The sequence below is a fragment of the Dendrobates tinctorius genome, unplaced genomic scaffold (assembly GCF_039654945.1).
Source record: "Dendrobates tinctorius isolate UK_male_01 unplaced genomic scaffold, ASM3965494v1 ptg000031l, whole genome shotgun sequence".
NCBI lineage: Eukaryota > Metazoa > Chordata > Amphibia > Anura > Dendrobatidae > Dendrobates > Dendrobates tinctorius.
In genome coordinates, this window is record NW_027361699.1 from 7,058,770 (window position 1) to 7,081,081 (window position 22,312).

Genomic DNA, 22,312 nt, shown 5'->3' on the forward strand with positions numbered 1-22,312 from the left:
TGGGGTCTTCCTGGGTCTCCTACCATACAGTCCCTTTTCATTCAGACGCCGACGGATAGTACGGGTTGACACTGCTGTATCCTCGGACTGCAGGGCAGCTTGAACTTGTTTGGATGTTAGTCGAGGTTCTTTATCCAACATCCGCACAATCTTGCGTTGAAATCTCTTGTCAATTTTTATTTTCCGTCCACATCTAGGGATGTTAGCCACAGTGCCATGGGCTTTAAACTTCTTGATGACACTGCGCACGGTAGACACAGGAACATTCAGGTCTTTGGAGATGGACTTGTAGCCTTGAGATTGCTCATGCTTCCTCACAATTTGGTTTCTCAAGTCCGCAGACAGTTCTTTGGTCTTCTTTCTTTTCTCCATGCCCAATGTGGTACACACAAGGACACAGGACAGAGGTTGAGTCAACTTTAATCCATGTCAACTGGCTGCAAGTGAAGTGTGATTTAGTTATTGCCAACACTTGTTAGGTGCCACAGGTAAGTTACAGGTGCTGTTAATTACACAAATTAGAGAAGCATCACATGATTTTTTGAACAGTGCCAATACTTTTGTCCACCCTCTTTTTTATGTTTGGTGTGGAATTATATCCAATTTGGCTTTAGGACAATTCTTTTTGTGTTTTTTTTCATTTAAGACAAATTAAATGAAGATAATAATACCAAAGAATTTGTGTTTGCAATCATTTTCAGGAAGAAACGGCGTATTATCTGACAAAATTGCAGGGGTGTCAATACTTTTGGCCACAACTGTATGTACGCTGAGCGACGCTGCAGAGATTCCGGGGCAAATGAGGGGGGAAAGGGGTACCACTGGACACCCGGGAAATTACGGGGCACCAGTATAATACGTAACCCAGACGAGCCAAGGTCAATAACAGAAATAGGGCTAACGCAGTACACAAGGATCAGGCCAAAGAATGATCAAGGACGCAGCAGGAGTCAGAAAACTGGAAAAGCAGATTAACAGTAGAGAAGCAGCAGGCAATAATCACAACGGGGACAGAACCGGGTCAGAACCACACAGGCAAGCTCTAACACAGGCACAAAGCACAGGCACAAGTAAGGTCTGTGAGAGGTAAAACTATCTGCAAAAACCCTTTGATGAGTTTGCGGTAATAGCGTATCCCAAGAAGCGCTGGCGTCCCCTAAGGTCTCGGGGTTGGACCCATTTGACTATAGCTTGCACCTTCTTGGGATCCATACGAAACCCTCTGATGATACTATAAGCCCAAGGAACGATAACTCCTGTACAAAGAATGAACACTTTTCAAGTATGACAAACAATTGATTCTCTCTGAGTCTCTGGAGCACCGTTTTTATATGAAGCAAAAGAAAGTGACTGTCAGCAGAATGTATCAGAATGTCATCCAAATAAATAACCACAAAGCGGCCTATGAGGTCCTCAAAGACCACATTAATAAAATTTTGGAAAATAGCTGTGGCATTAGTGAGACCAAATGGCATCACCAAATTTTCAAAGAGCCCCTCTGATGTGAGGAAGGCCGTTTTCCATTCATTCCCCTCTCGTTCCCTTATCAGATTGTAAGCCCCCCACAAGTAGAGTTTGGAGAACCATTTAGCCCCAGAGAGTTGATTACACAAATCTGGAATTAGAGGAAGGGGATATGTATTCCTCACAGTGATCTTGTTAAGTTCCCGAAAGTCGAGACAGGGGCTGCCACCATCATTTTTCTTAACAAAAAAGAAGCCGGCAGCCACAGGAGAAATGGAAGGCCGTATATGCCCCTTACGAAGGCTCTCAGCAATATACTCTTTCATGGCTAACCACTAGAGTTGAGCGAAACGGGTCGAAAAATTTCAAAAGTCACCGACTTTTGGCAAAGTCGGGTTACATGAAACGAAACCCGACCCTAGGATAAGGTCGGCCACGAGGTCGGCGACTTACGCGCCAAAGTCGCGTTTAAAAAGTTTGTTTTGCGCTCTTTTTCAGCCAATCAGGATCCACGGACACTGTGGGCAACGTGATGACATAGGCAGGGGTCACCACCATCTTTCAGAAGGGCATGCAAGTGATTGGCTTGCTTTGGTGGGCGTCACAGGGGTTATAAAAGGGCGTGCACGCCGACTGCCATCTTACTTCTGCCGATCTTAGCATAGGGAGAGGTTGCTGCTGCTGATTCTATAGGGAGAGCGTTAGGCAGGGAAGAAGAAAAAAAAACTGCTTCTGCTGCTAGCGATTTTGCCTGTACAACACACCAGTCACTGTGTGTGCAGTGCAAGGGGAGGCTATATTGTGGTGGATCAGCGGTGTTGGTTGTTAGGCTGCCTTCTAAGGCTTCCTGACAGCTGCATTGCTGTTTACCCACTGCTCTGCAAACTGCTTTTTTAAAAGCAATCCCAATTTTTTTTTTTGTCCTGCTGAGGTACTGAGCGTGCATTTTTTCACACCATACAGCGGTGTACGCTCCTCACACAGTACCGTGTAACGGCTGTTATCACAGCCACAGTGAAGCTATCTGTGTGTCACTCTGTGAGAATAAGTCGATGACATGTTCCGTTCTTACAGACCTGCACCTACTAGTTTTGTCTAGCTTTCAAACAGTTAAATATATTTGCTGTTTGATCACATTCAAAACTATAGAGAGACAGCGTGTGTCAGTCCGTATACTTAAAAAACACGGAGCTTGACAATTTTACGTACACCGGACAGCCGTGTACGTGCACGCTCCTCTCAGTACCGTGTAACGGCTGTTATCACGGCCACAGTGAAGCTATCTGTGTGTCACTCTGGAAGGATAAGTGGAGGACTTGTTCCGTTCTTACAGACCTACACTCTAGGGAGATTCCTATTCTGCCCAATTCTACATATACCTTGTAGTTTGTGATACACTAGCCAATTTCTGCCTGTGACATAGCGCTCTGATATTCAGTGGGCCTCACACAATCCAAAAGTGTCCAGTGTCCACTAGTGTGTGCAGAAATTCAAAATCTCCCTTATCCTGTAGTCACTTTTTTCACACCTGTGCCATCGAGCCTGTGACATAGCGCTCTGATATTCAGTGGGCCTCACACAATCCAAAAGTGTCCAGTGTCCACTAGTGTGTGCAGAAATTCAAAATCTCCCTTATCCTGTAGTCACTTTTTTCACACCTGTGCCATCGAGCCTGTGACATAGCGCTGTGATATTCAGTGGGCCTCACACAATCCATGTGTCCAGTGTCCACAAGTGTGTGCAGAAATTCAAAATCTCCCCTGTCCTATAGACACCTTGTACCTTGTTTTACATTGCTATATAGTTTGTTGGATTTTGTCTACATTTCTACAAAAAATGAGGAAGGCTGGTGGAAGAGGCCATGGAATTGGGCGGGGGTTGGCAGCTGGTAATGATGGTGTTGGTGGTGGATCTGATGGTAGTGGCAAGAGCAAAATAGGACCGAATGCAGGAGGTGTTGAGCCTGCATCATCGTCTGGCTCCATAAGGCTTCGAAGGCTTCGTTTTCTAGTAGTTGGCAAACCGCTTTTAAAGCCAGAGCATCAGGAAAAAGTTTTGTCTTACATTGCTGACTCAGCTTCCAGCTCTATCGCCTCCTCTTCTGAAGTTGTAAAAAGTAAAAGCACTGAGTCGTCATTGGAGGCTCATGTTCATGAACCACACCTTTCCTTGTGTCCTTCACCCCAACCAAGATTGAAGGATGACGCAGGCCATACTACTGATTACTCCATGGAGCTGTTTTCACATACCATGCTTGGATTATCAAGTGAAATGGTGAATTACCCAGGCCAAGATGAATCTGACATGGAGTGCACTGATGCACAGCCGCTGATAGATGATTCTGCTGGTACATTCACTCAGAGCACTACATTGTCCTCGCAGTGTACAGAGCCAGATTCTGACCCTGATGAGACTCAGGTGCCCCTTCCCGCACACTATACCACCATACACGGTGACACAGAGGAAGGTGCACATGACATTGAAGAGGAGGTGATGGATGACCCAGTTGTTGACCCAGATTAGCATCCATTGGGGGAAGAGGGTGCTGCTTCCAATAGCTCAGATGAGGAGCATCCACAGCAGACATCGACATCGCAACAGCTGTTATCTGGCAGGCCCGGAGCACTCCAAAGACAGGTTCCAAAAATCAAAAGAGTTGCTGGACAGCTTGTCCAGAGGGTCAAAAGATCACAGCGTGCTAGGCCGCAAAATGTCTGCCAAAGTAGGAAGAGTGCAGTGTGGCACTTTTTTGAACAAAATCCTCATGATCAGGCCAAGGTTATCTGTAAGAAGTGCGCAAAGACCTTTAGCCGAGGGAAAAATCTGAAAAATTTGAATACCAGTTGCATGCTTAGACATTTAACCACCATGCACTTGCAAGCGTGGACACAACACCAAACCTCAAGTGCCACATGTGCAACTGATCACAAAGAAGGTAGTCTACATTGTTTCCCCCACTGTAAGCCCACCGGTTAGCACAGCAGCAAATGTTGAGATGTCGTTGCAAGGCCACAGCAGTCAGGGAATCCCACTGTTATATCAACGAAATACTGAATCTAGGCCATCAGAAAGAACACCAACTCCATCACCATCATCAACCTTCTCTCAGTCCGCCCTGTCCACCGCTACTTCCACCATATGCAGCTCTCAAGTCCAGCTCACCCTCCCAGACACTATGAGTAGGTCAAGAAAGTACTCAGTCTCTCATCCGCGTACACTGGGTTTGAACGCCCACATTGCCAAACTAATCTCGTTTGAGATGATGCCCTATCGGTTGGTGGAAAGCGCAGCTTTCCGCGAACTCATGGCCTATGCAGTACCACGCTATGACCTACCCAGTCGCCACTTCTTCTCTCGCAAAGCCATCCCAGCCCTCCACCATCATGTGAAAGACCGCATTGTCCATGCACTCAAGCAGTCAGTGAGCGGAAAGGTGCACCTCACAACTGATGCATGGTCCAGTCGGCATGGCCAGGGCTGTTACGTGTCCATCACTGCGCACTGGGTTAATGTGGTGGATGCAGGGTCCACAGGGGACAGCGGTGGTGGGACAGTGCTGCCTAGCCCACAGTATAGGAAACAGTTGGCTGTAGGCGTTCGACCCTCCTCCTCCTCCTCCTCCAGAAGCGAAAGCTCGTCCACAGAGCGCAGTCGTACGAGCACTCCATCTGCAGCTGCCACTGTTGCACATGAGGTGTCCCCCTATTGAGCAGCTAGTGGAAAGCGTCAGCAGGCTGTGTTGCAGATGATGTGTTTGGGCGACAGACACACCGCCGAGGTGCTGGCCGAGTACTTGAAGCGACCAACTGAGTCATGGCTGGGCAGTGTACATCTTGAGGCAGGCAAGGTAGTTAGTGATAACGGCCTTAATTTTGTGGCAGCCATAGCCCTTTCAAAACTCAGCCACATACCTTGCTTGGCTCACACCTTGAACCTGGTGGTGCAGTGCTTCCTCAAAAATTATCCGGAGTTAACAGCCCTGCTCCAGAAGGTGCGAAGACTGTGTGCGCACATCCGCCGGTCGCCTGTACACTCCGTTCGTATGCAGAAGCTGCAGCGATTGCTCCACCTTCCCAACCACCGCCTCATTATCGACATTGCAACAAGGTGGAACTCCACCCTGCACATGGTGGAGCGGCTGTGCGAGCAGAGGCAGGCCATAATGCATTTGTGGGAGGATACACGGCCAGGCACTTTGAGAGCAGACCTGGAGTTGACAGGTGTGCAGTGGTCGAAGCTGAAAGACCTTTGTAAAGTCCTTCAGTATTTTGAGGAATGCACACGGCTGGTAAGCGCAGACGACGCCATCCTAAGCATGAGCATCCCACTTATGCGTCTGCTCATGCAAACTTTGACGCACCTTAAGGAGCAGGCGTCTGCAGCCAATGTTGATGAGGAGGAAGAGGAGGAGGGAATCCTTGATGACATTCAGCCATTGTCTGCTCAGGGACCTCTCCTGGACGAGGTGGAGGAAGAAAAGGAGGAGGAGGATGATGATGGGGATGATTACTTAGGGGAGGAGGATGCATCTCGTGGGGCAAGTGAAAATGTTGGCGTGGCAAGGTCTGGTACAGGGTTTGTGCGTGACTGGAGGGATGTGGATTTGCCAGAAAGTGCTCCTCCAACCAGCACTCGCAGTGCATCATTGACACCGGGAACATTGGCCCACATGTCAGATTATGCCTTGCAGATCCTAAAAAGGGACCCCCGCATTGCCAAAATGATGAACGATGACGACTACTGGTTGGCCAGCATCCTGGATCCACGCTATAAAGGCAAATTACAAAACATCATGCCACAGGAGAACCTTGACCTAATATTGGCTAATAAACAAGCAACTCTGGTAAATCGGTTGCTTGAGGCATTCCCAGCACACAGCAGCGGTGATGGTTCTCACACGAGCCGTACGGGCCGGGGGCAGCTTGGCAGAGGTGTTCATGGTGCACACAGCAGAAGTGGCGTTGGAGACAGGGGTTTCATGACAATGTTGTGGACTGATTTTTCAAGTACCGCTCACACAACTGGTAATACTGCATCGATGGAAAGTGACAGGAGACAGCAGTTGTCAACTATGGTTACAAACTACTTTTCCTCCCATATCGATGTTCTCCCACACAGGTCATTCCCCTTTGACTATTGGGCCGCTAAACTGGACACCTGGCCTGAATTGGCCCAATATGCCTTACAGGAGCTCGCTTGCCCAGCTGCAAGTGTGCTATCGGAAAGAGTCTTCAGTGCAGCTGGATCAATCCTGACAGAAAAAAGGACCCGTCTGTCAACCCAAAATGTGGATGATCTAACCTTCATTAAAATGAACCATGCATGGGTTTCCAAGGATTTTGTCCCACCTTCCCCTGATGACACATAGGGTGACAGAAAAATGGCTTGCTTTGGTCCACCTCTTCCTGGGACTTGACCTATTTCGCCTTTTGCATCAGCTGAATATCCAACATCAACATATGCCACTTTCTAAAACTCCCTAACTGTGCTGCCTCCCCCCCCCATGGCCGGGGTCACCACCTAGCGGACGACACCGGGCGAGTGCCGTTGCCCTGGACAGGTGGGTAGGCCGACTCTTGGGCACGGGCACTGGCACAGGATCCCTCATAGTGCAATCAAGTGTCTCTGACGGTGGTGGTGCACACCCGCCGTCAGACACACCGCCGTACTATGAGGGGCCCAGTGCCAGTACCGACGCCCACGAGTGGGCCCCCCTTGCTTGGGCAGGGCCCCAGCATTTGCAATCTTTACCTCTCCCTGCTCCTCCGCTGTGTAGTCTGGGCCGTCAAATCCATACTGTGCCTGACACCGTCTGAGCCTGCCTCCTGATGTATAGACATATATTTTGAATGTGTACGCTATCCATACATGTTATCCGGGGATACGGTACCCTTTCTCACCTTTGTGCAATCACGTGCAATCCATACTGGGCCTAACACCGTCTGAGCCTGCCTCCTGATGTATAGACATATATTTTGAATGTGTACGCTATCCATACATGTTATCCGGGGATACGGTACCCTTTCTCACCTTTGTGCAATCACGTGCAATCCATACTGGGCCTAACACCATCTGAGCCTGCCTCCTGATGTATAGACATATATTTTGAATGTGTACGCTATCCATACATGTTATCCGGGGATACAGTACCCTTTCTCACCTTTGTGCAATCACGTGCAAGCCATACTGGGCCTAACACCGTCTGAGCCTGCCTCCTGATGTATTGACATATATTTTGAATGTGTACGCTATCCATACATGTTATCCGGGGATACGGTACCCTTTCTCACCTTTGTGCAATCACGTGCAAGCCATACTGGGCCTAACACCGTCTGAGCCTGCCTCCTGATGTATAGACATATATTTTGAATGTGTACGCTATCCATACATGTTATCCGGGGATACGGTACCCTTTCTCACCTTTGTGCAATCACGTGCAAGCCATACTGGGCCTAACACCATCTGAGCCTGCCTCCTGATGTATTGACATATATTTTGAATGTGTACGCTATCCATACATGTTATCCGGGGATACGGTACCCTTTCTCAACTTTGTGCAATCACGTTTAATCCATACTGGGCGTGAGAACGGCTGGCGAGCTGTTAAGCAAGCTACAGCACCTGTGGTTTGCACACGTAAGTTTTTCATTTTTTCAGGAATGACGGTTAGGCCTAATTCCGGAACTGCGGTTGACCTGCACTTACTGGGAAATCATCGTTCGCGGGTAATAATTGTAATCAGTGATCCCCATCACTAACGTTGTTCAGCGGGTTATCTGCACCTGTAAGCGACAAACGCTGGCCTTTTCAGTGTAGCGCACATGCAGCCACGGACATGTAAGGGCATGACACACCAGTTATTGGCCAATCTCATGTGCCAGAGCCTCACGTGTCCCTCTAGTAAGCCGGACTCGGACCGCGGGGCATGACGGAGTCTCGTTCGTTAACGGAATTAAGCTTGCAATGTGTGCATCTTTTCTGCAGCTGGCATGGTTGAGGTTTCCCAGGTGGAGTCGAATTTAACCGAAGGCTCCACTCCTGGTGGTGCCCTTCTGGACATTCCTTTAAGGTTCAGCTTTGCAACCATACTGCCCACGTAAAACAAACACTTTGCCTTCATGAACGCTGTTTGGAGGGTCATGACTCGTGGGAATAACGCCGCCCAATCAGTTAACCTGCTAGAGAGATCCTTCGTTGCTCCCAAGCATGACATCACACTCCCTAGGAGGAAGGTAATGCCACTGTGGCGACCGTACTCCTGGGGGCGACACAAGTGCACTGATGCCCAGCCATTGCTCGATGAATCTGCTGGTACATTGACCCAGACCACTACATTCCCCTCGCACGCTACACGGCCTGAATCTGACCCTGATGAAACTCAGGTTACCCTTCCCATATACAGTTCCATCTTACACGGTGACAAAGAGGAAGCTGCAGATGAAAGTGCAGGTTCGGCCCACCCGCCATCAGACACACCACCGTACTATCAGGGGCCCTGTGCCAGTGCCGTCGCCAACGAGTGGGCCCCCCCCTGCTTGCTCAGGATCACAGCACTTGCAAAGTTGAAATACTGTGCAGTGAGATGGAAGATGGGGACGACGAGGAGTCCAGACAAGTACAGGGATTCCCTAGCGAGGAGACTTATTTGATTGTTTTCAATGTTGGGACAGCAATTTTTGGGGAGCACTATACTCTGGAGAATGATAGATGGGGCCCACCATACACTGGAACATTCCAAAGGTGGACATCAGTCACTGGAGCAGCATTTACAGGGCCCATTATACACTAGAGCATTAGAAATGGGGCCCATTATGTTTGGAGCATTATTTGGGCCCATAAGACAGTGGCGCTTCATCCATGGGGACCAACATATACTGTAGCATTATGTGGAGCTCATCATATACTGTTTCAAACATTATATGGAGTAATCGGAGTAATCCTTGATGCTGATCTCTCCTTCAAACCACATATCCAAACCCTTTCCACTTCCTGCCGACTTCAACTCAAAAATATTTCACGCATCCGTTCATTCCTCACCCAAGAATCTGCAAAAACCCTAGTCCATGCCCTCATCATCTCTCGCCTTGACTACTGCAACCTCATGCTCTGCGGCCTCCCCTCAAACACTCTCGCACCCCTCCAATCTATTCTAAACTCTGCTGCCCGACTAATCCACCTGTCCCCCCGCTATTCCCCAGCTTCTCCCCTCTGTCAATCCCTTCACTGGCTCCCAATTGCCCAGAGACTCCATTACAAAACCCTAACCATGACATACAAAGCCATCCACAACTTGTCTCCTCCATACATCTGTGACCTCGTCTCCCGGTACTTTCCTGCACGCAACCTCCGATCCTCACAAGATCTCCTTCTCTACTCCCCTCTTATCTCCTCTTCCCACAATCGCATACAAGATTTCTCTCGCGCATCTCCCCTACTCTGGAACTCTCTACCACAACATATCAGACTCTCACCTACCATCGAAACCTTCAAAAAGAGCCTGAAGACCCACCTCTTCCGACAAGCCTATAACCTGCAGTAACCACCGATCGACCAAACCGCTGCACGACCAGCTCTACCCTCGCCTACTGTATTATCACCCATCCCTTGAAGATTGTGAGCCCTCGCGGGCAGGGTCCTCTCTCCTCCTGTACCAGTTATGACTTGTATTGTTTAAGACTATTGTACTTGTTTTTATGTATACCCCCCTCACATGTAAAGCGCCATGGAATAAATGGCGCTATAACAATAAATAATAATAATAATAATTATATGGGACCAATGATTCTGTATGGAGAAATAGATGGGCCTCGTCATGAGATGTAAAAAGTGAAGTATTTTTCATTGTACTATACCGCTATTTCTGTGCCGTATCGGAGCATGATGAGTTGTGGTATGTGTTAAAGGGGCGCTCTTTCGCCCAGGGCACATGAAAACCTGGAGCCAGCCCTACCCCCCCACAACTTTAGCCAAATAACCCCCATTTTTCAGTGCGTAACTTGTATTATGAAGTTAATTAAGGTTGACAAGCTTAAGTAAGAAGAATTGATGCTTTTGGCATTCAAATGGGCACTGTAGGTGTGTTTCCTGTCCTCCTCTCACTGCCGACTTTTATTCCCCATTGACTTACATTGGGTTTCGTGTTTCGGGACGACCCCGACTTTTCCCTATAATCGGCCGATCTTGCTCGACCCGACTTTTGGAAAAGTCGGGTTTCACGAAACGAAACTTGACCCTAAAAAACCAAAAGTCGCTCAACTCTACTAACCACTATGGGCCTGATAAATCAAACAAATGCGTTTAGGCAGTTTAGCCCCGGGAACTAAATCGATAGCACAGTCAAAGGGTCTATGCGGTGGTAAAGCCTCGGCCTCACTTTTAGAAAACACTTCCTCAAAATCTTATACGTACTCTGGAATACCCTTCCAGACTAACAGACATCACAGAAACAGATTTTGCAGGTTCCACACAGAAAACAGATTTATAGCAGGAATTGACACACTTAGATCCCCACTTGACAATCTCACGCATCTCCCAGTTAATGACCGGGTTATGGTCTTGCAGCCACGGCATCCCCAGTACTAGCCCTGAGGGCAGATTTTCCAAAATGAAACATTTTAACTCCTCCTCGTGAGAAGAACCAATTTGTAAAGAAAAATTTTCAGAAACATAAAGAATCCCAGCTCAGGTGAGGGGGTCGAGTCATTGGCCACGATTTTGAGTGGGGTCTTGAGCCTGACTATCCCTATCTTGCATTGGGAAATGACATGGGAGCTGATCGGGTTGATGGATGAACCACTGTCCACCAAAGCTGTAGAAGAAAAATGACAATTGTCCACCAGCAGTTCAATTTTTAGCAACATTTTAGAACATGAGGAGAAATGTATCTGAAGGTCTGGGCAGCCTCCTCGACCAACTCCCAGACCTAGTCATTTCCCATCACCTTGGAGGATGACGGACAGAAAGGACAATCCCTCTTCCAGTGTCCAGGTTCCCCACAAAAGAGACATAGTTGCTTCTCATGGAGGTGTCTACTTTCTTTTCCTTTGAGTGTAGTGACGCCAAACTCCATTGGTTCCGAAGCAGTACCAGTTCCTTTATTAATGGAGAATAGTGGGGTCTCATATTGCATTACCCCCCCTTGCCCGTAACCTGCGATCCATGCATACAGCTTGGGTCATAGCGTCCTCCAAAGTGTCAGGCAAAGGGTGAAGAGCCAGAGCATTCTTAAGGCATTCGGACAAGTCTCTCTAGAACAAACCCCGCAGGGCAGCATCATCCCAGGAGACCTCCGCAGCCCAACATTGGAATTCCAAGCAGAAACACTCGGCCGAGTGCTTCCCCTGGCACACATTCATTACCATGTCCTCTGTCAGGCGCACTCTGTCTGATTCATCATAAATATGCCCCAGAGCTTCAAAGAACGCATCCACTGTCAATCTCTCAGGGGCCGAAGAAGGAAGGGAAAAAGCCCAAGCTTGAGGAGCCTCCTACATAGGGATATGACGACCCCCACCCTCTGATACTCATCCCCTGAAGAACAGGGCCTCAAGAAAAAAAAAGTTTGCACCCCTCTTTGAAGGCTCTAAACTCTTTCTTGTCCCCTGAAAATGTATCGGGCAGTTTAACTGGGGTTTCAGGGGACACCAAAGCAACATTCTGACCCCCCGCTCCCAGTTTACCAGCAGAAACTGCCTCTTGCACCGTATCAGCTAATTGCTGCTGGGCATGAGCCATGGTGCGATGCTCCACGTTTAACTTTTGAAACATCTGAGTCAGGTGTCTAACCTGCTCAGACAATGCCTGCATAGGGTCCATAACTCTCCCCCCCTCCCCCAGGGAAGGAAAGCAAAAAAATGCAATGGGTCAGTTATGATGTCAGACTAAACTGTCCGGTGGGCACTCTCCGGCGGTTGCAGTAGTCCTGACAGACAGCCAAGAATCTCTGACGGCCCTTGGCAGCAGCGGCCGGGAGCTGGGCGAGGTGACAGCAAGCTAGGGTAAGCAGAGCATCTGGTAGTAAGTGTGCAGACAGGATCTGCGGCATGTGACCATGGGTAAGAGGGGAGGAGGCGGGGCCTACCATGCTACTGTAGGAGCTGTCGGAGTGTTGCTACAGAGACTCTGGGGCTAATGAGGGGGGAAAGGGGTACCACCAGACACTAGGGAAGTTACGGGGCACCAGTAAAACACGTAATCCAGATGAGCCGAGGTCAATAACACGAACAGGGCGAACACAGTAGGCAAGGATCAGGCCAAAGAATAGTCAAGGACGCAGCAGGAGTCTGAAAACCGGAGAAGCAGATTAACAGTACAGAAGCAGCAGGCAATAATCACAATGGGGACACAACCGGGTCAGAACCACACAGGCAAGCTATAACACAGGCACAAAGCACAGGCACACAGGGGTCAACACACTCAGCTAAGGGCAAAAGTATAACCGACAAAGCATGGCCCCACAAGGAGACTGTAAAAATCCTCAGAGAAGCCAAAAGGAGGCTGTCTGGATTAACCCTAAACACTCCAAACAGAATATAACCAGCAGACCATGACAACAGCGATGGGGGTGCTGTCATCACCCTGTATGGTGGTCAAGAAAATGATATCCCTCTTGTCCTGTCCAATTAGCATGCTGCGACAGATCGCACAGAGAGGGACTTGAAGAGTGGGATGCTGGAATAAAAGTTATCTATACAGAGTTGATAACCTTGACCCAGCAGTGGGTTCACCATATCCCACACAATTTTCCCACTCACTCCCAGGACAGAGAGGCATTAATGGGGTTAAATATGGGTGTCCTTACCTTCATAAACCTTAAACTTTTCGGTGTACCCTAAGGTACTCTCACAGTTTGTAGAGCTTAATTTCATACCTGGGCCTCTTACTGGGCAGGTATTGCTGGAATTTGAGCCTTCCCTTGAACTATATTAGGGACTCATCCATGCAGATGTCCCTTTGGGGAATGAAACATGTACCTCAGCAAACTTGTTACTGAAGTGATCATTGACCAGCCGAACTTTGAAAAGTCATCCATAGTTGGGGTCATCTCGGGGAGGACATTGTGCATTATCACTGTAATGCAAAAATTTGTGGATGGCCTTAAATTGTGTCCAGGGCATAGCCATGCAGAACAGTAAAGTGTTATACAAAGCATTTACATTCCCTCCAATATTGCCGAATTTCTGGCTTCTTCACTATCTCCATGTGAAGAACAAGGCCCCAAAACTTCATCCTTTTTTTGCCGTATACAGGGGTCCAATTGATGAAGTGGAATCTTTGGGATAAAATTTGCTGGGCATACAAATTTTTCTGGGACACCATATGATTTACGAAATCTTCACATTAAAAAGACTTTTAAAAAGTCAATTTCTGTGAGTCCAGTAGTGTCAAATTGGATTCCTGATTGTGCCATAAAATCAGGAATCTGTGGCCGATAATTTTCAGGAGGTGAGGTCAATAGAGGGTCAGTAACGGTAGGTGTTAGGTTCACTGTGTGTCCTGGGGCATCTGCGTGGCAGTTCAGTATCACTTGCAGAAGAGAAGTTGGAATCACAAAAATAAATGACGGCGGAATCCTCTTTCTCACTAACAGTGTTGGAGGCAAGGAAAGCATATGACAAAAATACAGCGATCAAATACTGATCAGTGATCAAGTACAGATCAGAGCTGGTCGGCAGAAGCGGGGTGTCGGAAGGGGATTAGGGAGAGTGGGGAAAAAGGTGGGGAAAGGTGGAAGAAGGGGATTGGGTTGGATTAGGAAAAAGCTAAGGATTAGGAACAGATCACCAGCAGCAGTGATGGCACTGACTTGAAAAAGTATGAGGCACTATAAGACCCATCACAGAGCAACATAACAGCAAAGTAACCTCCCTGTACATGTCCGCAGCTAGAATGAGGAACTACAGGGTCATTGTGGGGTCAGATTGCATCCATGCAGTTTGATTGGTGTCATCGTCCGATCACACCAATCAGAGCTGTCCTGGTAACCCAGTCATTGCTAGGCTCCGGCCTATGATTGGTGCTCTTATAGCAATGATTATAGGCTGGACATCAGTATTTCAGGCAATTTCATTTCCTGAAACAGTGAAAACGCTGTGATTGGATGTTTCAAATTGAACAGCCAATCACAGTGATAGTAGTTGCGGGGGGCATTGCAACTTCCCTGGCTACAAGTCCTGTCAGAAACAGCAGGCAACTTCATGCAATCTCTGTGCGTTTAGTCACGGTGATCACATGAATGACATGACGCATATATACAGTGTATACTTCATTGGACGGGATGTCCTTCCCTTCCATGATCCATGTATACCTCAAATGTTGGGAAGGGGATAACCGCTTTACGTATCTGGACACCTAATGTGAGTAAAATACACTGGAAAGACTGAACATATGAACAGCAAGTTGTTTTTACATACAAATGCAAATATAAATTCTTTTGGGTGTTTAGTTATAATTTTTTTCAGGCAGTGTTTTAAAAAAAACATTGTATGCAAATATCCGCAACATTCTGTGTGAATTGGATCAATCAGTTGCCTAATCTAAGTATGCATTGATTGAAAATGAGAAAATATTGATTAATTTGCACAGTATTTCATGATTTGTGATTTGTGAAGTGGTAATTAGAGTTGAGCGATACCGTCCGATACTTCAAAGTATCGGATTGGAATGGATCGGCCGATCTTAAAAAAAAGTATCGGTATCGCCGATTCCGATACCGGAAGTCCCATTCAAGTCTATGGGACTTCCGGTATCGGAATAAGAAAAATCCTGTTTTTCCCTTGTACAGCCTCTCTGGGGTCTGTACGGGCCTTTCGGGGGGCTGTGCCGGCCTGCCAGGGGGTCTGTGCAGGCTCCGGTGGTCTGTGCCGGCCTGCCGGGGGGCTGTGCCGGCCTGCCGGGGGGCTGTGCAGGCTCCGGGGGGCTGTGCCGGCCTGCCGGGGGGCTGTGCAGGCTTCGGGGGTCTGTGCAGGCATCGTCCGATGGGACTACAAGTCCCATCGGGAGATGCCTGCTACCATGACAGTGATTGACACATTAGCCAATGATGGGACAGTAGTAGTCCCATCATCCGGCTAATGTGTTGAATGTAAAAAAAAATAAAAAAAATTACATGCTACATACATACAACATGCATACTACATACATGCTACATTCATACTACATACTACATACATGCTACATTCATACTACATATATACTACATGCAACATACATACTACATATATACTACATGCAACATACATACTACATATATACTACATGCATGCAACATGCATACTACATATATACTACATGCTACATACATACTACATATATGCTACATACATACTACATATATACTACATGCATGCTACATACATACTACATACATACTACATATATGCTACATACATACTACATATATACTACATGCATGCTACATACATACTGCATGCTACATACATACTACATGCTACATACATACTACATATATGCTACATACATACTACATATATACTACATGCATGCTACATACATACTGCATGCTACATACATACTGCATGCTACATACATACTACATGCTACATACATACCACATATATACTACATACATACTACATGCATGCTACATGCTACATACATACCACATACATACTACATACATACTACATGCTACATACATACTACATATATACTACATGCATGCTACATACATACTACATGCTACATACATACTACATATATACTACATGCATGCTACATACATACTGCATGCTACATGCATGCTACATACATACTACATACATACTACATGCTACATACATACCACATATATACTACATACATACTACATACAATACATTCATACAATACATACATAGACATACAGTACATATAACATAGAGTAACATACTTACCAATACTTGTCACATTGTTCCCCGAAGCCATTGTCTTTTACGGAATAAATATTAACATAACAAACCACAAAAATACTCACCCACGATCCGAAGCAGTCCACGAGTGTGTCCCACGACGATCTTGGGTAGAGAACTGCAGCATCAGCTGTTGCTGCCGTTCTCTACGGGCTGCAGGAATCCAATGACGGAAGGTAGGTATCCTTCCGCACTGTATTCCTCCGCCACTTAAAAAAAAAAAGTCCCTAGTCTCACTTTATGCCATTGCTGTGTGGGAATTTCTGGCGATGCCTGCTACCATGACAGTGATTGACACATTAGCCAATGATGGGACAGTAGTAGTCCCATCATCCGGCTAATGTGTTAAATGTTAAAAAAAAAAAAAAAAAAAAAATACTACATACATACTACATGCATGCTACATACATACTACATGCTACATACATACTACATACATACTACATACATACCACATATATACTACATACATACTACATACATACTACATACATAACACATATATACTACATACATACTACATACATACTACATACATACTACATATATACTACATGCATGCTACATACATACTACATGCTACATACATACTACATATATACTACATACATACTACATACATACTACATACATACTACATGCATGCTACATACATACTACATGCTACATACATACTACATATATACTACATGCATGCTACATCCCATCGGACGATGCTTGCACAGACCCCCGGACATCAGCACAGCCCCCCGGCAGGCCGGCACAGCCCCCCGGCAGGCCGGTACAGACCCCCACAGGGTGCACAGACCACCGGCAGGCCGGCACAGCCCCCCGGCAGGCCGGTACGGACCCCGGGCAGTCCACACAGCCCCCCGGCAGGCCGGCACAGCCCCCCGGCAGGCCGGCACAGCCCCCCGGCAGGCCGGCAGAGACCCCCGGAAGGCCCGAAATGACGGCGCATCATGATGCGCACACACCGCGCATCATGACGACGTCAGGCTGTCAATCAACTTTGAACTTCCGATTCCGATGCCGACTTCCGATATTGAAAAAATATCGGAAGTCGGTATCGGAATTCCGATACAGCAAGTATCGGCCGATACCCGATACTTGCGGTATCGGAATGCTCAACACTAGTGGTAATATAATGTTCAAGACGTCACATGTATAACTCTTTTGTTGCACCCTATTTCTGATACATGCTGCTATTGTAAGATTTATTGTTAGAGTACTGTACCTAAGTAATTTTCCATGTTAGTTTTCTTCAGTGTTTTACCAGTTAGTAAGTCATCTAGGCACTGATTTTTTCCTTCTCATCCCCATCAGCTTACATTTATCAGGCAGAAGCCTCTAGCTTATCAGCATACATTTGAACATAATGCCGTCCTCCTTTGTATTACTATCTTATCTAGTTTTGTATCATCTGCAAAAATAGATGTTTCACAAGGTGACCCCATAGCTACCACGATTGGTGACATAATCTGAGAATGTGCGAGAGGTTTTCTTGCACTGAGCCAGATACTTACACTTGTACACAAATATTTTCTGAGCGCAAGCACTCTTACCTTATGCACTAACCTCTTGTGCTGCATAATATAAAATAATTTAGAAATATGTACATATATGACATCTGACTCATCACTGTCCAATCTAGAATTTACCTTCTTATTAAAGCTAATCCCTCCTGAACCTATGATGATGTGCATTAATACGTTTATTTTTTTCTCTTAGAAAACATTTTACCCACATTGTAATATATCCTTATTATAACCAAATAGAAGCATTAAAACAGAGGTCTGCTGAAGCCCTACCTACCAAGTTAATCCTACATTTATTTTGTGTTAATACAGATACAGCAGTAGGCTTGTAGACATTTACAGCAAAGAACAAATGGACTGGCTGTGGAACTTTAGTGGGAGGAAATCCTTTTGGATAGGTGAGAATTTGACTATGAATGTAATTGAACTATTTATTTATTGTCATTTGTCTTGTAATATTTTCATTATACTATCATCCACTCTATCTGAAAAAAACAGAGGTTCATGTTGGTACCTCTTTTTAGTTGTTAACTCACGTGTCTTGGGCCCTACCCTTCATCTATCTGGAGGATGCACTTGTTAACTTTTAATTCCATCATAAATGAATCAATGCAAAAATATAACTGATGAGGTCAAATAGATAAAAAATGAGCTCTAAAAGCACATGATTGGTTTAAAAATCTGCCCTTGTTTGGAGTTTCATTTAGCTGGACCATACAGATCTAGCTTAGGTACATTAGCTGGAGTTCCATTTACTTTAATGGAACTGTGATTAATATGGTAAGAGCAGTTGTCACAATTCTTATTCACAATAATTTAAGCTCATTCCAGGAAGAGATATGAAAATTAATTTAGAGAATGCACAAGCATATATACAGCTCTGGCAAAAAATAAGAGACCACTGCACAGTTTTATAAAATCAGTTTCTCTACATGTCTGACAGCCATTCCATTCCAGTGTCAGTTGAATTCCAACCAGAGTACAACTCATTCTACTTAATGTGCTTCTGATTAGGCGATCACCTGAACCAAATCTTATTTAACGAAGGAAAGTATAAAAAAAACCTTGCTGTGGTATTCACAATTCTCTTGCAATAGGACAAGCTGGATGGCAAAACTAGTGTTAGTAATATCCCATAAGTAATAGGAATGAAAAAATAACTTTTAACCATGCCAAAGGAGTTGAAAATAAAAGTCTTGAGTGAGGAAAAGAAGGGCTTAATTCTGGCTTTACTAGCAGAGGGATACAGTGAGCGTCATGTTGCCTCCATCCTTAAAATTTGTAAGACGGCAGTCCATTACAACAAGGTCAAGCAGCAGATATTGGAGACAACAAAGCTACAGACCTGCAGAGGGTGAAAATGACTCTCCACTAACCGGGATGACTGTCATCTTATTCAAATGTCACTCAGCAACCGCAGGATGACATCAAGTGACTTACAAAAGGAATGGCAAATGGCAGCTAAGGTGAAGTGAATGGCAAGAACAGTTCGTAACAGGCTCCTAGAGCAGAGCTCAAGTCATGTAATACTAGAAAAAAGCCTTTCATCAATGAGAAGCAAAGGAGAGCCAGGCTGAAGTTTGCCATAGACCATAAGGATTGGACCATAGAGGACTGAAGTAAGGTAATCTTCTCTGATGAGTCTAATGGTTAGACAGAGACCTGGAAAGGCATACAAGGCACAGTGTCTTGCACCCACTGTGAAATTTGGTGTAGGATCAGTGATGATCTGGTGATGCTTCAGGAAGCCTGGAATTGGGCAGGTTAATCTTTGCGAAGGACATATGAATCAAGCCACATACAAGGTTATCCTGGAAAAGCAGTTGATTCCTTCTGCTCAGGCAATGTTCCCAAACTCTGTGGACTGTTTTTTCCAGCAGGACAATGCGCCATGCCACACAACTAGGTCAATCAATGTGTGTTTGAAGGACCACCACATCAAATCCCTGTCAGGGCCAGCCCAATCTCCAGACCTGAACCCCACTGAAAACCTCTGGAATGTAAACAAGAGGAAGATGGATAGTCACTAGCCATCAAAGAACTACTTAAATTTTTGCACCAGGAGTGGCATAAGGTCACCCAAAATCAGTGTGAAAGACTGGTGGAAAGCATGCCAAGATGCATGAAAGCTGTGAATAAAATCATGGTTATTCCACAAAATATTGATTTCTGAACTCTTCCTGAGTTAAAACATTAATATTGTTGTAATCTCCAAAATCAAGAACAAAGTGACTGCACTAGAGGATTTGTTCATTCACCATTACTCTGATGAGCAGTCCTTATGCACTGAATGAACAGCATTCATATCCAATATGGGGTGCTCAGCCAAAAGATATATAAGTCTGTTCTTATGTGTAAAGAAGAATAATGTGGCACTCAACAGATGGATTAAACATTCCAAAGTCCTTTTTATTTCATCCAAGTGAACAAGAGACTTTGTATAGGATTTGAGGGTTAGAGAGGCATGCAGGGAGCGTGCAGGTGGACGACGGCTGTTTTGAGCAGCAAGTGCTTCAACGGGTCCAGGTGGAAAAAATCAGACAAACTGAAAATTTTGAAATCGTCTCTTAATTTTTGCCAGAGCTGTATACTATATACAAAAGTACTGGGACACTCATACATTACAACTACAGGAAATTTTATGACAGCTTCCAATCTTCTGGGAAAGACTTCTACAAGATTATGGAGTGTAGGACTTTTGCCAGTTTATCCAGCACAGGATTTGTGAAGCCAGACACCAATGTCTAATTCTCAATCTCCTTCCTATTACATCCCAAAGATGTTCAATGGAGTTCAAGTCATGGCTTTGTTCGGAACCAGACAATTTCTTCCACACCATTTCTTCACTCAACCATGCCTTTATGAACCTTCTTTGTCCACTTGGGCAGTCATGCTGGAAAAGGGCCTTCCCCCAAACTGTTCCACCTAAGTTTGAGCATACAATTTTGAAAAATTTCTTAGTATGCTAAAGACTTACATTTCCCTTCACTGGAACTAAGAGGTCTAGACCAATCCCTAAAAACATTATCATTTCTCCTCCAAACTTTACAGTTGGCACAATTCAGTCAGGCAGTTAAGGTTGTCCTGTCATTCACCAAACTCAGACTTGTCCATTAGATTTGCAGATAGAAAAACATGATTCAATCATGAAAAATCCATGCCATGAAGGTCATGGTGTACAATTTTAAAGCTAAAGTGAACACTACTGGAGGTTTGGAACTCTCCAGTTATTGAGACAGTAGAGAATTAGCAACTTGTATGCACTGTGCTCCTCAGCATTTGGTGACCCTGCTCTGTAACTTTGTGGTCTACCACCTTATAGCTGAGTTGTAGTTCTTAAATGCTTCCACTTTTTAAAAATACCACTCACAGATTATATTTCTTACCTTCTAAATTCCAAGAACTGATTTGTTCTAATGGTGGTAATCGATTACAGCATCAAAGTTCAATTCCATGAGCTTCTTAGAATGAAACAATATTTCACAAATGTTAGCAAAGGAAGACTGCATGGCTAGATGATGGATTTTATAAAGCTGTGCCAATGGGACTAAAGCCCCCGTTACACACTGCGATATCGCTAGCAATATCGCTGTAAAGTCACCGATTTTGTGACGTTGCAGCGATATTGCTAGCGATATCGCTGCATGTGATACTTACCTCCGACCGGCTCCCCTGCTGGTTATCGCTGATCGCGCGAGAAGCTCCTGGACCATTTCTCGTCGTCAGCTTCCTGCTGGGGCTTCCTGTGGCGCCGACGAGCGACGCGTGGAGCCGGGCGGGAGGACGCAGGATCGCCTCGTCTGACAGGTAAGTAGCGATCCCCGTCCCCAGCGATGTCGCTGGTGAGATCTGCCTGTGTGGCAGCTCACTAGCGACCACCTAGTGATGCACCAGCGATCCTGACGCGTCATATCGCTAGTCGGGATTGCTGATGCATCGCTAGGTGTAACGGTACCCTAAATGAAAAACTTTTGCCCGTATTGTGTTCCTACCAAAAAGCCCATTATGCCCAAGCTAACAGTTCTGTGGTTCCCTTCCAGTATGACCAATTATCTCACATGACTGTAGCAGTCAATTACAGGTTGCAGGTTAGCTTGTCCTTGGCAAGGGACTACAGAAACTACATGTACATAGGTCAATGTCTGTCTACTCGTCATTAAAGCAAAAAGGTGGGAAGACCCATAAATCTGTATTGTTGTTTTCTCAACACTAGATTAGAAAGCACTGATCATGAAAATATTTAATAAGGAACTACTACTATTAGTTGCCCTGAGTATATTATGAAATTATATGTAATTTTACATTATACCTGGAAAGTTGATATGTTTTGTGAACATATTGCATTACCATGGAGAAACAATAATTACAGGAGCTATTTATAATATAGGAGAAACATATTAA

At 45.6% G+C, this 22,312-nt stretch overlaps 1 protein-coding gene across 2 annotated transcripts in view; it reads left to right on the forward strand.

Annotated features, from left to right (window-relative positions):
- FREM1 (FRAS1 related extracellular matrix 1) overlaps positions 1 to 22,312 on the forward strand; it is a 375,258-nt gene that overhangs the window by 351,342 nt on the left and 1,604 nt on the right. For both annotated transcript variants that reach the window (XM_073572160.1, XM_073572161.1), the window contains exon 36: positions 18,224 to 18,309. In XM_073572160.1, the coding sequence (XP_073428261.1) occupies positions 18,224 to 18,309 (86 nt within the window). The remainder of the gene's footprint in view (positions 1 to 18,223; positions 18,310 to 22,312) is intronic.